The following is a 13,743-nucleotide window of genomic DNA, read 5'->3' on the forward strand; positions in this document are numbered from 1 at the left end:
ACCCATCGTATCCTACGATCACGAGGGAGAGAGGACCACGAAGAGAGAACCACATAAGGACGTCCGCTCCAGCCCAGAGGAGAAACCCAGAGACCCGTGGAAGGAGTGGGTTTTACTGGCTCAAGGACAACCGGGCCCCACTAGTGTCATAAAATCACTTACATCGCATGCACGCATGCACACACTTACACTTACACACACACACACACACACACCAGCACCGATGCCACAGTGCATTAGGTTGAGGTAGTGTGCCAGGACGATAAACATGACAGGGGAAAAAACAAGTGTGTTTGTTTTTGTGGGCGTGCGTGTGTGTGTCTATGTATGTCTATCTGTGTGTGTCTATCTGTGTTTCTATCTGGGCTAAGTCATCTATCTACCGGTCCTTCTGTGCATGTACTTTGCCTTTTCTTACTTACTTAATTTGCCTTCCTCTAATTATGCTCAATTTGCTCCTTGACTTATCAGTAGGATGAAGATGGGCATGTTTTGAGCATAATTTAATTACCCCCACAGTTCACTGCCTAATAGGCCTACTATAGCTTTGGTTGTAGGCTACATTCGCTCTCAAATATTATTTGAGAAGCGACATAAAGGGTTGTTGCGAGCCGTCCGTTCATGCCGCCGGTAGACACCGGTAGTCGAGGCGTTCCCGGTGGAGGAGGGCGGATAACGGGGGACTAACATGACCAATATGACTATAATAAACAGTCTGACCCGGGACGCTACTCGGAACTCCGCATTCACCATAGGCTACCATACTCGTTCTGTTTTTGCGGATGTTTATTGTTCTGACTTGGCAGATGGTGGAGCGAACAAACAGGTGAACAACTGGCAACAACATCATTCACACGATGATGATGAGTCTATAAATAGCCTTAATAATAATAATAATAATAATAAAAATAATAATAATAATAATAATAATAATGGGCTGTCGCACCCGGCAGCAGGTTGTGTTGATTCAGCATCTTCGGGCCATTTCACACGCACTTTCTTGGGGGGGGGGGGGGGGGGGGGGGTATAACGATAAACAACAGTGAATTGAGGTCAATATGGATCGTAAGATCGCATATTTTACGCCTTTTTACTATCATTCATCCATCCCTCCGCATGCAGGACGAGAGAGAGGTAGTGTGTGTGTGTGTGTGTGTGTGTGTGTGTGTGTGTGTGTGTGTGTGTGTGTGTGTGTGTGTTCGCCCCGGTTGTGTCTCCGGTTCGTTTAGTCAATGCCGAGCGAGAGAGAGCGGGGATGTCAGTAGCCTGTCATCATGTAAAAGGAGCAAACAGACAGACAGACAGACAGACAGACACCCACCTGCCGTATGCGGGTGGTCTGGTGCGGGGGGGTGGGGGTCCCTCCCTGGGTCTGGTGCGGGGGGCTGGGGGTCCCTCCCTCGGGCGAGGTGTTGTTAGAAGAGGCCATCATCATGTCCACGGAGCCGCCGCCCCTGGCGCGACTTTCTTCTTCTGGACTCCCGTCTGACATTCAGTCTCTGCAGCCCCTGGGCGTCATCATTTATGCGGCGTCAACAGTCAAAATTGTCCCGATAATAATACAAATAAATAATAATAAAATAACAATAATAATAAAGTCGTCTCGTAGGCTATGTATATTGAGAGACGAGGAGCGTCTAAGCCTGATCGTGTATCTCCCTTTGCTCCGAAGTGCGCCCGAGTGAGCGGTGTGTGCAGCCGGTGCGCTCCTGTTTTGCTTCCCCTGGTCCTCTCCCTCCTCCTCCTCCTCCTCCTCTCTGCAGCAGCAGTCGCTCAGGGATCTGGAGCAGCAGTGAGATAGAGGAGGGTAGCCTTGCCTACGACGGTCTGGGAGGAGCGGTAGCCTTGCTTCGTCGTAGCTGGCGGTGAGATATTAACACGATGAGCTCACACACACACGGGCGTGTGTACCTACTGCCCGGAGGTTTTTCTGCTGCAAATTTCACCGACTCATAGCCTACACACGTGTGTGGGGTTGGGCTGGCTGTAGGGTAGAATTCTCTTTCTCTCTTGCTTGCTCGCTCTCTCTCTCTCTCTCTCTCTCTCTCTTGCTCGCTCTCGCTCTCTCTCTCTCTCTCTCTCTCTCTCTCTCTCTGCCTTCCCCTCATCCCTCTCTCTGTCTCGCTTGCATGTTCATTCTCTCTCCCTTCTGCCCCCCTCCCCCTCTCTCTCTCTCTCTCTCTCTCTCTCTAGATCTTGTTTTGAACCACCAGTGCCCAATAGAGAATGACAGGGCAAAAAAAAAAAAAATCTATCCAGCATAAAGCACGGTCCAAGAAGCACTCTACTCCAGAGAGAGAGGCCAGGCAGGAGAGAGGACGCTCAGAAATCTAAGAAAGAAAGAAAAGAACGTCTTGACCAATCTCTCTCCTCCTCTACCACCACCACCACCACCACCATGCCAGCAGTTCAACTAGATGTCAGCCATTATTAGATTGAACCAGCCTTAGATAAGTGAATCAACATTGCAGGCCTCCTCTCCCTCTCTCTCTCTCTCTCTCTCCCTCCTTTCCTCCCACCTCTCTCTTTTCAGCCTCCACGTCTCGTTAAATGGCTGTTTCGATAGCTAAAACGCTACCTCTCAGTGTCACCCGGAGAGGAGAGGAGAGGACATGAGGGGAGGAGACAAGGAGAGGACATGAGGAGAGGAGACTAGGAGAGGAGAGGAGAGGACATGAGGAGAGGAGACTAGGAGAGGAGAGGAGAGGACATGAGGAGAGGAGACTAGGAGAGGAGAGGACATGAGGGGAGGAGACTAGGAGAGGAGAGGAGGAGAGGAGACAAGGAGAGGAGACAAGGAGAGGAGACTAGGAGAGGAGACTAGGAGAGGAGGACATGAGGGGAGGAGAGGACATGAGGGGAGGAGACTAGGAGAGGAGACAAGGAGAGGACATGAGGAGAGGAGACTAGGAGAGGAGAGGAGAGGACATGAGGGGAGGAGACTAGGAGAGGAGAGGAGAGGAGGAGAGGAGACAAGGAGAGGAGACAAGGAGAGGACATGAGGAGAGGAGACAAGCAGAGGAAGCCACTTTAGACTATTGAAGTCCATCAGCATTAGAGAGAAGGAGGGAGGGAGAGAGAGAGAGGGGGGTGGAGAGGGGGAGGGAGATAGAGAGGGAGAGGGATGGAAGACATGCAGGGCAGGGTGGGGGGGAGAGGGAAGGAGAGGATGGAGGGGGGGCGGCTCTATGACTGTGTGTAATCGCATTAGCAGCAGTCCATCTGAGAGCAGGCTGGTGCTGAAGAGGGGAGAGAGAGAGAGAGAGAGAGAGAGAGAGAGAGAGAGAGAGGGAGAGGACAGAAGAAGAAGAGGGGGGGAGAGGAAAGAAGGAGAAGAGAGATGTATAAAGGGACAAATGAAGGAGACAGAGAGAGAGAGAGAGAGAGAGAGAGAAAGGGGGTGGGGCAGAGAGAGATGGCAAGTAAGATAGGACAAACTGTCAGGTGAACATTCGTGTTAAGTGCCTGTCTGAGAGAATTGACTTCTCGCAAGTGATGATGTCACGATTACGTGAACCTGGAGGGTCACATGGCTCTTTTCCATTAGGGAATCAATTTAAGGACCTAGTCTGTTACTGTAGAGAGAGGGGGTGGGAGGGGGGGGGTGAGGAGGAGGGAAGGAGGAAGGGAACTTGGTTATTTTCCATTAGAAAATCAATTTAAGTCTTTTACTGGTGGTGTGTTCTGAAAGATGTGGAGAGAGAGAGAGAGGCATGAGGAGAAGGATGAGGAGAAGGAGTAAAGGGGGGGGGGGGTGAGGGGAGGAGAAGGAGGAAAAGGTAAACAGAGGAAGGCCATTAAAATAAGACGCAGCAGTCCACGGAGCCGACTCAGCAGCTTCCTGTGATGGAGACTGACCACCGATTACCTGATAGGGCCGAGAAGCAGTGAGATGAGATAATAAGGGCTGCGTTCGTAAATTCGCTGCGAGAGCGTTCCTTGAGGGCTGATCAGATTTCCAGAGCAAATTTACGAACGCCAAAGAGACGCGGAACACAAGATGGAGGTGATATATACTAGCGGATGCCTCTATTTTCTTACATACAGGCATGTCTTGGCATCATTTGCTGCAATTAGTCCAAAATGCAGCAGCGAGAGTTTTAACCAAAACAAGCAGAAGAGCTCATATAACTCCTATTTTAGAGACTCTACACTCAGGCTTTCTGTTAAGTTCATAATAGATTTCAAGATCCTTCTGCTTCTTTATAAAGCTCTCACTGGTACAGCACCAGAATATCTGAAAGACCTTCTGCTAGAATATCAGCCCTAACCCATGTACAAAAGAAGAGATTTGGTGAGGCTGCGTTATGGGCAGAGATCTGTGCCACTAGAATCTGAATCTGAATTACTGACTTTGAATTTGAATTGCTCAATTTGAATAAAAAAAATTACTTTGAATCACATAATTTGAATTTGTATTCAATTAAGTTATTCAAGTTAAACAATACAAATTCAAATTATGTGATTCAAAGTCATTTTTTTTATTCAACGTCATTTTTTTTATTCAAATTGGGGAATTCAAATTCAAAGTCAGTAATTCAGATTCAGATTCTAGTGGCACATATCTCTGGCCATAATCCGGGTCCTTAAGGAAGAGCAATCGAGCGCTGATTGATCTAACTCCTTTTCGGCCAATCAGCACCTTTCATTAACGTACCCAAGGCACTCCCGCCAGTAAAGTTGAGTGGATAGCTCGTTATCGTGGAGGGAAGTACACAGCATTCTCATTTTATGCACCCAAATTGTGGAATGCACTGCGTGTTTACATTAGGGATGCAACCTCAGCAAATATTTTCAAGTCAAGACTAAAAACCCATCTTTTTAATATTAAATAACTAAATGATTAAATTATGATTATATAATTATTAAAGCACTTTCAGCTGCTTAAAGCACACAGATCACATCTGAATAATGTCACATGACACCTTACTAGGGGTGCCATTGTGACATCAAGATGTCCACCTTCTATTATGATGTCATGTGTTCCGACCATAGAGAAAAGTGTGTCGTATCTCCATGGCGATGACAAGGTATAAAAGCCAAGGTTCCAGATCTTTCAGACAGAGCACCATTTGCTTGTTAGAGGACACACACGACTGTCTCTAATTATAATAAGATTGTTTAACAGAATAACTATTAGAAGTCACTATGGGTCAGACCCCAAGCGGAACTGAGGTTCCAGGAGTAGACGGACCTCAGAAGGAGGCCAAAAAAGAAAAGAAAGGAAGAAAAGAAAAGAGTGGACAGCCCGCCGTGGTGTTTTTTCAACTGCTAACGCTCCTAACGTGCTGTGGAGGCAGAGGCCTGAAGAAAAGCCACTCAGAGTCTGACCACTCTGACCACTCTTATAACTCTGACCACTCTGATAACTCTGATAACTCTGACCACTCTGATAACTCTGATAACTCTGACCACTCTGATAACTCTGACCACTCTGACCACTCTGACCACTCTGATAACTCTGAGCACTCTGACCACACTGATAACTCTGACCACTCTGACACTGACATCGACCAACTCTCCAGAGGCGATAATGAAAGGAAGGACAGAAAATCGACGACCAACGGCAAAGGAACAAAGGACAAAGGGAAAAGACACCTGAGAAAAACGGACAAGACAAAAGGTCAAACAGCAAAGTCGCCCCAGGACCCCAAAGCCCGGAGACGGACACCTCCAGGGCCATGTAGCCCTCAGCAGGACCAGACCCCAGTGGTGGAAGTCAGGCCTGATTCTCCACAGTCCGTGAGATCCCAGTCCCAGGCTTCTTCGACCTCTAAGTCTACCACCATCTCCCTGACCAGGAAGTCAGGAACCCTGCCTCAGACAGACTGGGAGCTCCTACCTGGCGTGCCAGATCTGCCACCAACGACCAACAACACAACCAAGACCGAGCCGAGACCGACCTCCCATGTTTACAACAACACACTGGCAGGCGATGGGCCGACTGATGAGAAGGACAGCGGATGGAGCGACCAGTCTGAGGTCGAGGACGAATTGATCGACCGGTTTATCAGCGGACTGATCGATGAGGTTGAAAACGAGGCGACTGACGACGTCGGATCGAGTGACGCGGCCGCGTGGACTCCCGAGTGAGTTCGCTGACAAGGATGATTCGTTTAGAAAAATACAATTCTGAAAACCCCAATGGATAAATAAAAATCTTCACGATTGGAAAAAAAGAAAGATTTTCTTTTTTTTTTTCATACAAAATAGTGTTTATTCCAGATAATGTGGTGTGGTGTTTGTACCAAGACTAAAAAAACATTTTAATGTTGCCTTTAAATAACAAAATTATTAAATTATGATTATATGTTTAAAGCACTTTAAGCTGCAACATTTGCAGGAAAAGTGCTATACAAATAAAGGTTATCATCAGATTTATACACATACCAACAGTAATGTAACCATAGCCTTTATATTCCCTTTGCGTCTATCACCATGACCACTTAGATCGCAAAGCTCGTACTCGTCTGCAATTTTTCAGAAGTTGATCTTTAGTGCAACGATCCAAAAACTCCTCACATGGAGCAACAACAACATCGTCTATCCTTGCCATAATAATACCTTGACCATCGGTAAAACTCAGTCAGGATAGGCTACTTCATTACCAAACCAACAACAGCAGCCGTGACCCGGTGTGTGAGCCCACAGCCATCTCGCTGTCATGCCACCATTCAGACTTGCATGCTTAGAGAAGCTCCGTGGAGCCCCAGTTTGAGGCGTTGCTGCTTCCTCTGGTGGTCACATTCCGGTACTGCGCATCCATGAGCTCCATACGTCACTGGTTCCAAATCAGGCGCAGGAGGAAGAGGAAGATGATAACGCATTCGAGTCCTAGCAACACAGTGGTGATTAAAGTTGGCCATTAATATACAGTTCACAACTGCTACCAGCGACAGCATCAGTAGGGGAGATGACAACCAATGTTGTCTGTGGAAAGGCTGTTTGAACATGTGTTGCTAGGAGCCACCGGTTTAACGGTGATAGGGGTGTGGCGGTTGTTGACACACCTTCCTGATGAACTTAAAGATGTATGCAGTGGTCTAAATTGTACACAGTTAATATCGAAACACACTAATCTGAAAAACCCAGTGAAATCTATCCCGATCGACATTATTGACAAATCGACCCCGCGTCAGTACGAAATGCACTACATTTTTCTCTGTAGCTCGCAAGTCTGAGGCCATGGGTTCAAAGATCTGCTCTCTTTTGCTATCCAGGATCAGATCTATCTGGCTGATTTTGAGTCGTATAGGGTTAGGGTAAAATCAGCCAGCGCGATCTGATCCTGGATCAGAGAAAAGAATCAGGATCATTCTGATCCAGGTTGAAGGTTTTTAACAACTGTCAACATCGCTAAAGGAAAATCCAGACTTATTTCGATGGAGTGTTCATAACTTGTCAAAGAAATGCGTAAAAAAATAAAATAACTACGTGAGACGTATCAAAAATAAGACTGGATTTTTCTTTAGCGACTTTGATGGAATACCCCCCAGGGCAGTAGACCTAACCTGGGAGGGAGAAGGATAGCTCCAAAATCACTTTCAAATCACACTAGGGGGCGGGACACACTGGTGTGGCAGAAGGGTAATATCATCTGTCCGTGCTTCTTCAAAATATGTTGACAACATGCGCGCCTCTAAAGATTCCCCTCCTGTCAAGCGCAAAAAAATAAATAAACATCAATTCAAAAATATAATACTTTATTAGACATCTACCTTTAACACAAAGACAAAACAGTTGGGTACCAATCAATGGCAGCAACACCGAAACCACGGCAACAACAACGACGACAACAACAACAACAACAACAACAACAACAGACAAGTAAGAACACAGGGTGGCCAAAGCTTATGAAAACAAACTCTTTCTTCTCTGGTGCTTTTTCTCTCACACGGCAGACAACTGGTCCAGGTTGTCGTGAGTGCGGTTGGAGAGGTGTGCCTCCAGGATCTCTGCGAACAGGCCCCTCTTCAGCAGGCTGTACGCCATGGGCAGCAGTTGCCTGATCACTTTGTAGAAGTACTGGCAGAGACAGGAAACAAGGAGATGCAAACGGGCACAAAATGGAGTGTTCTGTGTCCGTGTTCTTAACTGACACACAATGTGCTATGATGTGGGAGACTTTCCCCTAGCATGTTTATGTGCGTGTGAGAGAGAGAAAGAGAGAGAGAGAGAGAGAGAGAGAGAGAGAGAGAGACAGAGAGAAAGAGACAGAGAGAAAGAGAGAGAGACAAAGAGAGAGAGACAGAGAGAGACAAAGTCAGAAGTTAAGTTGATCATGTGTTGGTTTATATATAGGCCGCATTCGTAAATTCGCCGGAACGCACACTGGGTTCAACGTCATAATGGAACTAAGTAATTTGATTGGACAAGAGGCAGTCACGTGGACGCTCCGGCGCGCTCAGAGATAATTTACGAACGCGGCCATAGTGTTTCTAGGAGCGGCCTTCCTCTCCTCAACGCATCTCTCTCCTGTCACAATGACTCTGTCTGTGTTTCTCTGTCACTGTGGATTGTGTGTGTGTGTGTGTCTGTGTGTGTGTGTGTGTGCGTGCGTGTGTGTACTCACGTGCGAGCCGTAGCAGAAGAGGTCCACGCCCAGCTCGTATCCCATGCCGTAGTCGCACTCGTCGTTGGCGAACTGGACGAAGGTGATCATCTCCTGGAGCGGCCCGAAGGCCTTCACCCTCTCCTGGTCGTCCTTGGCCTCCACGATGGCCTTGCAGATCCTCTTCAGGCCAGCTAGGGGACGGACCACAACAGGGAGGGGGGGATGGGGGATGTCAGGGTCCTCCTCAAACAATGGAAGAGTGGCACCACTGCGCCACGCTGTAACCTTGGCGACGCCACTAACGTAAACTTTTTTTTCGAGACCAAATTAAACTGTGTAGTATTTTATTTTTTAATTACTATCCTTCTTTTTCTGTATTTTTTAATGCTATATTTAAAGCACTTTGAATTGCCCCTGATGTATGAAATGTGGTATACAAATAAACTTGCCTTGCCTAGTAATGATAGAGTAACTGCCTTAGATCGTCGACGACATTGTCGTTAAAAAACGAAAGCGAAATTGTGTTATGAGGTTCCTCTGTGAGTTGAGACTTTTAGTGGTGTTTAGGTTAGGGCGGCTGTGGCTCAGGAGGTAGAGCCGGCGTCTAATGATCGCAGGGGCGGCAGCTTGGTGGTTCAAACCCCGGCTGGCCACGTGTCGAGGTGTCCTTGAGCAAGGCACTGAACTCCTAATTGCTCCAGGGTCGCTGTCTATGGCGGACTCCTTGCCTAGAGCATAAAATACCAAATTCCTACAATTGACTAACAAGTTTAAATAAATAAATAAACAGAATGTAAGTGTTGTCCTACCGTCTGTCTCAGGAAGCTCCCTGTAGCCGACGTCGTTCTTGTCGACCGGGACCACGATTCCTGCTCCGTGGAAGGTTTTGGTGACAACCTGGGGTTCACACAGGGGTCAGAGGTCAGTAGACCTGGGGTTCACAGGGGTCAGAGGTCAGTAGATAAAAAAAAAATAGGAGCAAAGGTTTGAAAACGTAGGGGATGCAACCTCCAATATCTATTGACCGTTTGAAATGGATCTTCGACAGTTAAAGCAGAATTCCATGTGAAACGGTGACAGGTCGAGACAGCGCGCATTATGGACTGACCAAAAACACACATGAAAATGCATTTCCAATGAACTTCCCCCTTTAAGGCCGAAATCTTAACTCAATCACAACATTTCTATGGCTGCTACTATCATAGTGTTTACGTTGGCCTAAAAATAGAATTTTTTGATGGATTCTCTTATGATTTCCTAACATTCTACTTCTACTGTGACATCACCTTCTTCTCCCTCAGCTTCATGGCTTTGGTCTTCTGCTCCAGAGAGAACGCCCGAGGCTCCGCCCCCGCAGACTCCGCCCTGCTCCTAAACTCCGCCTCCAGAGTGTCCAGCGCCTCGCGCCCCTCCTTGCGGCCGCCCCGCCTCTTCTTCCCCAGAAACAGTCTGACGAGAAAGGTGGAGGAAGAAAAGGACAGAAAATGCACATCGTATTGATATGGGATTCATATTGTGTTTTTTTTTTTTTTATTCTACTTTATTTTATTATTATTGGGTGGTTGGAACTCACAGAACTGCAGCGAAGATGTTGTCCCCCATCTGTGTGATGGTACAGCCCTTTTTGGCGTAGTTTTCCCCAACAAACACAGGCAGGGAGTCTGGAGTATCTCTGTGGGATAAAATAGAGGGGTGTGCCATTTCAGAAGAAAACAATAGACATCCAAAAAAAACATAAATTAAATAAAAAATTAAAAAGGAACAAAAAGGAAGGACACACTCACTGAAACCTTTCACTTGTCTGTATTAACTATTTTTTTCCGGGGGCACAATTTGCATAATAGTCATTCCCCAAATAAAAACCAATCAACCAATCAATCAGTCAGTCAACCAGTCAACCAGTCAACACACTGACTACCTCTCGGTGTTTCACCTGTAGTAGCCCATGTGATGCTGGCTGTCCCCACTCCCCTGCAGTATGGTCTGCAGCTCCGGGGGGTCGTAGAAGTGGCGCCAGTGCAGGTGGTAGTTGGGCTGGGCATTCTGGGAGCTCCTGTGCGCCTCTGACAGAATGTCAAAGGGGCCAACCAGCCGCAAACCCAGGGTTTCCAACAACGCTTCTAAAGAGGGACGTAAAAGACATGAAAGAAAAGACATGGACGATTCAACACTCACCTAACAAGTTCATCTAACAAATACAGGCAGGGGGGAGGGGGGTCACAGCCTCACGTTATACGATTATTACAGTTCTTGGGGTTGGGGGTCGATTCTAGCCTATTTCAATTCAGGAAGTCAACGGAAATTCCATTGGACAATTCTGATTCCGAATTCCCTCTTTTTCTGCTTTTCAATGAGAGACATGTAGAATGTGTAATCTCAGCTAACTTCCTGAATTGACCAGAAGCTCTGGGTGATGAGTAGTGTGTTTCTGTGTGTGTGGGGGTAGAATTGGAAGTTCAAGATAATTTCCTGAATTGACATGGAATTGACCAGGAGGGCAGAGGATGGGGGGGGGGGTCACCGTTGGAATTAAGGGGATTGATGCGGGCCCTGAATGGCATACCCCGGGGGTTGTCAGGGCAGAGCCATTCGCAGAAGTCCCAGAAGTGGTAGAAGTCCTCGGGCATCCGCAGCTTGTAGAGCCTCTCCACCTCCTCTCGCAGGTCCGACCTCACCTGGGCCCTCCCACACTCCTCCGGCCGGGCCTTCTTCACCTCCCCGTTGGAGGACTCTGACTCCTAGAAGCAGAGGGAATAACTTGTTTTCCCATCATCATAATTTGGTTGTTCTTATTATATCCTGCTTTATTGATTGTGTTGTTTTTATATCCTGCTTTATTTCTCATCTGGTGATGTTATCAGGTCATCTGGTGCCTGAATATTGTGTTTTCCTTTACATAGCCTATATAATGACATTTCCACCATGAATTGATGCAGAAAAGGCACATATTGGTGCATATAAATTTACCAGAATGCTAGGAATTAAGTGTTTGACGCTCGTTTAAGGACCCCCAGACAGCCCCGCTTCATAGGTCCCCCCCCCCCCCGATGTCAAACGCCACTGGTACTAGCCTACCTCCGTGTCATTTTGAGTCAGGAAAAAACCCTGTATTATTGATCTTGTATTCTGCAATGCCAAAGTCAAATTAACCCTAACCCAATAATTGTTTTACTCCTTGTACCTGTACATGGATCTAATATAAACAATTCTGATTCAATTAAATCTAGGACTACAATTCCCTTGATGCCTAGCCACTAGGTGTAATATGTGACACAGGTGTTGTGCATTGGCTAAATCAAGTGATGTTGTTTGAACCCTTTATACCACTGCATTCACTTGTCTGCTTTATGCCTGAAGCAGGCAGGTCTATGACCGAAAGCTCGCAAAAGCTGTGCTTTTTGCACAGATTTGAGTGTGCTGCGGACGCTGTTATTTTGCACTCAAATGATATGAGCCCACCACAACTGAGGATGAAAAGGAATGCGTTTCTTTTTGGGGAGGTTACAAATACTCATATGTTTTATTATTGTCTTAGGCACTATCAACTCACAAACAGGTCATTGAATCTTGAATCAGGGGTGCCCAGTAGATAACATTTGACATGTACTGAGGCATCTTCATTGGTTATAAGCAGACCTGGAATCCTAGGTGTGCAGGGTTTGCACTTTTGGGACTATTCCATCTATTGGTCCAGGCAACCTCAAGATAAGGACTTGAAATTATTTCCAATAACATTCTAACTAAGGCAAGGGGGGGGGGGGGCAGTATGTGTATCAAGCATGTGTATCAAACCTCAAGCATGTGTACGGGCATCAAACATTAGACTGAACAGTATATACTGTCGCATGAAAGCTTTCACTCGAGACATGCTGTGATATGAAATAGATATTGTCATGAGAAATGTGACATATCCAGCCATGTCAGTGAGCTGGACAGGGACTTAAAACTGTCTAACACAAATAGTCCATAGTCCCAGACCAACACTTGCTACCACTCAGGGTGGCAAAACCTAACTATATATTTTTTGGGAAAAGATACAGACATGTCTGTAGATGATATGTTGGTATGACAACCATTCCTAAGTGGCAGCTTTATCACAGTGATCAAGCTCATGTAAGTTGTTGATCATCAACCCCCCTAAAGAAAATGGCATTTTAGACTTTCTATTGTATAGCTGCTGCTTTAGGCTCCATGGTTCAGGACCATTTTTCAATGTTTTATAATAATAATAATATAATGTTTGGTATCATTTTAAAGGGGACCTTGGTAGCTTTCCTACATTAAAAGCATGATGGACCTCTGCTATTAGAACCACTGGCATGCCATTCAGTGTGATTCATGACACTCAGTGAGACATCTCAAGAAGATGTTCTGTGTCTTCAAGACACAGCAAATATGGCTCTTATGCTCCATGTCTTAAGTGAGTGCACGAGTGCATGTCTTCAGGTTAGGTCTTAAGACGACTTAAGACATCTTGACAGACAAAATGTCTTATTTTGGTTAATTAAGACATCTTAACAGACATCTCAAGACAAGGTGATGGCTGGGTATGTGGTTAATTATGCTGCTTGCGCGCAAAACCCTTTCTCCTGTTTCACTAAACTTGCACAGTGGCTCAACATCTGGCATTTAACATTTAATCATTTAATCATTTAACATTTAATCATTTAATCATTTAACATTTAATCAAGCTTTACTATTAGACAAGGGGCTTTGGCCACGTTTTGCATGAACGGTACCGGGCCAACAGCGCCTACCTGCAGAGAGGTTTTGGGTTTTCTTTTCCCGCGTCCTGTCATATTATTATTCCGTCGGTTCCTCTGGTCTTTTCGTCAACCTTTAATTTTAATTTAATTTATTTTATTTTTTATTTAATTTCTTCTTCTTCTTCTTCTTCTTCTTCTTCTTCCACCGACTGCAGAAAGGAAACCCACAACTGGTAAACACCAACGAGCAAGCCGTCGAATCCGACTTCAACCACTGGGAAAGTAATCAGGATTGCGCCACCCAGCGGCGTGGAGGAGGAGGTTGGTTCATGATATCAAACGGCTGGAACGTGGAGTTCGTCTTCCTCTGAGGGGATTACACCGGCGGACCGGTAGTACGGGGTGTTGTTGCTGTGTGCATGCTGCCACCTACAGGACAGATGGAGTACTGAACCAGGTCTTGCTCTTTGCCTCATAGTCTAG

The 13,743-nt window shown here is 46.3% G+C and overlaps 2 protein-coding genes across 2 annotated transcripts in view; both read right to left on the reverse strand.

Moving 5' to 3' along the window:
* The window catches only part of LOC308160887 (ankyrin-2-like), a gene marked incomplete at both ends in the record, with an annotated part of 89,106 nt that extends 87,614 nt beyond the window's left edge, over nt 1-1,492 (reverse strand). Inside the window, one exon of the mRNA XM_080534820.1 lies at nt 1,322-1,492. Within this exon, the coding sequence (XP_080390946.1) occupies nt 1,322-1,492 (171 nt within the window). The remainder of the gene's footprint in view (nt 1-1,321) is intronic.
* A 6,398-nt stretch (nt 1,493-7,890) lies between these two features.
* Nucleotides 7,891-13,409, reverse strand: LOC308159488 (histone PARylation factor 1-like; the record flags this gene model as incomplete). The annotated part of the gene is made up of 8 exons (XM_080533285.1): nt 13,312-13,409; nt 11,118-11,292; nt 10,488-10,674; nt 10,128-10,226; nt 9,841-10,003; nt 9,364-9,451; nt 8,573-8,745; nt 7,891-8,025 (listed from the first exon to the last, which is right to left on the reverse strand). The coding sequence occupies exons 1-8, from the start codon at nt 13,351-13,353 to the stop codon at nt 7,891-7,893; spliced, it is 1,062 nt and encodes a 353-aa protein (XP_080389411.1). The 5' UTR covers nt 13,354-13,409.
* Nucleotides 13,410-13,743: the final 334 nt, after the last annotated feature.

Source organism: Nansenia antarctica (assembly GCF_963989245.1).
Source record: "Nansenia antarctica genome assembly, chromosome: 6".
Taxonomy (NCBI): domain Eukaryota; kingdom Metazoa; phylum Chordata; class Actinopteri; order Argentiniformes; family Microstomatidae; genus Nansenia; species Nansenia antarctica.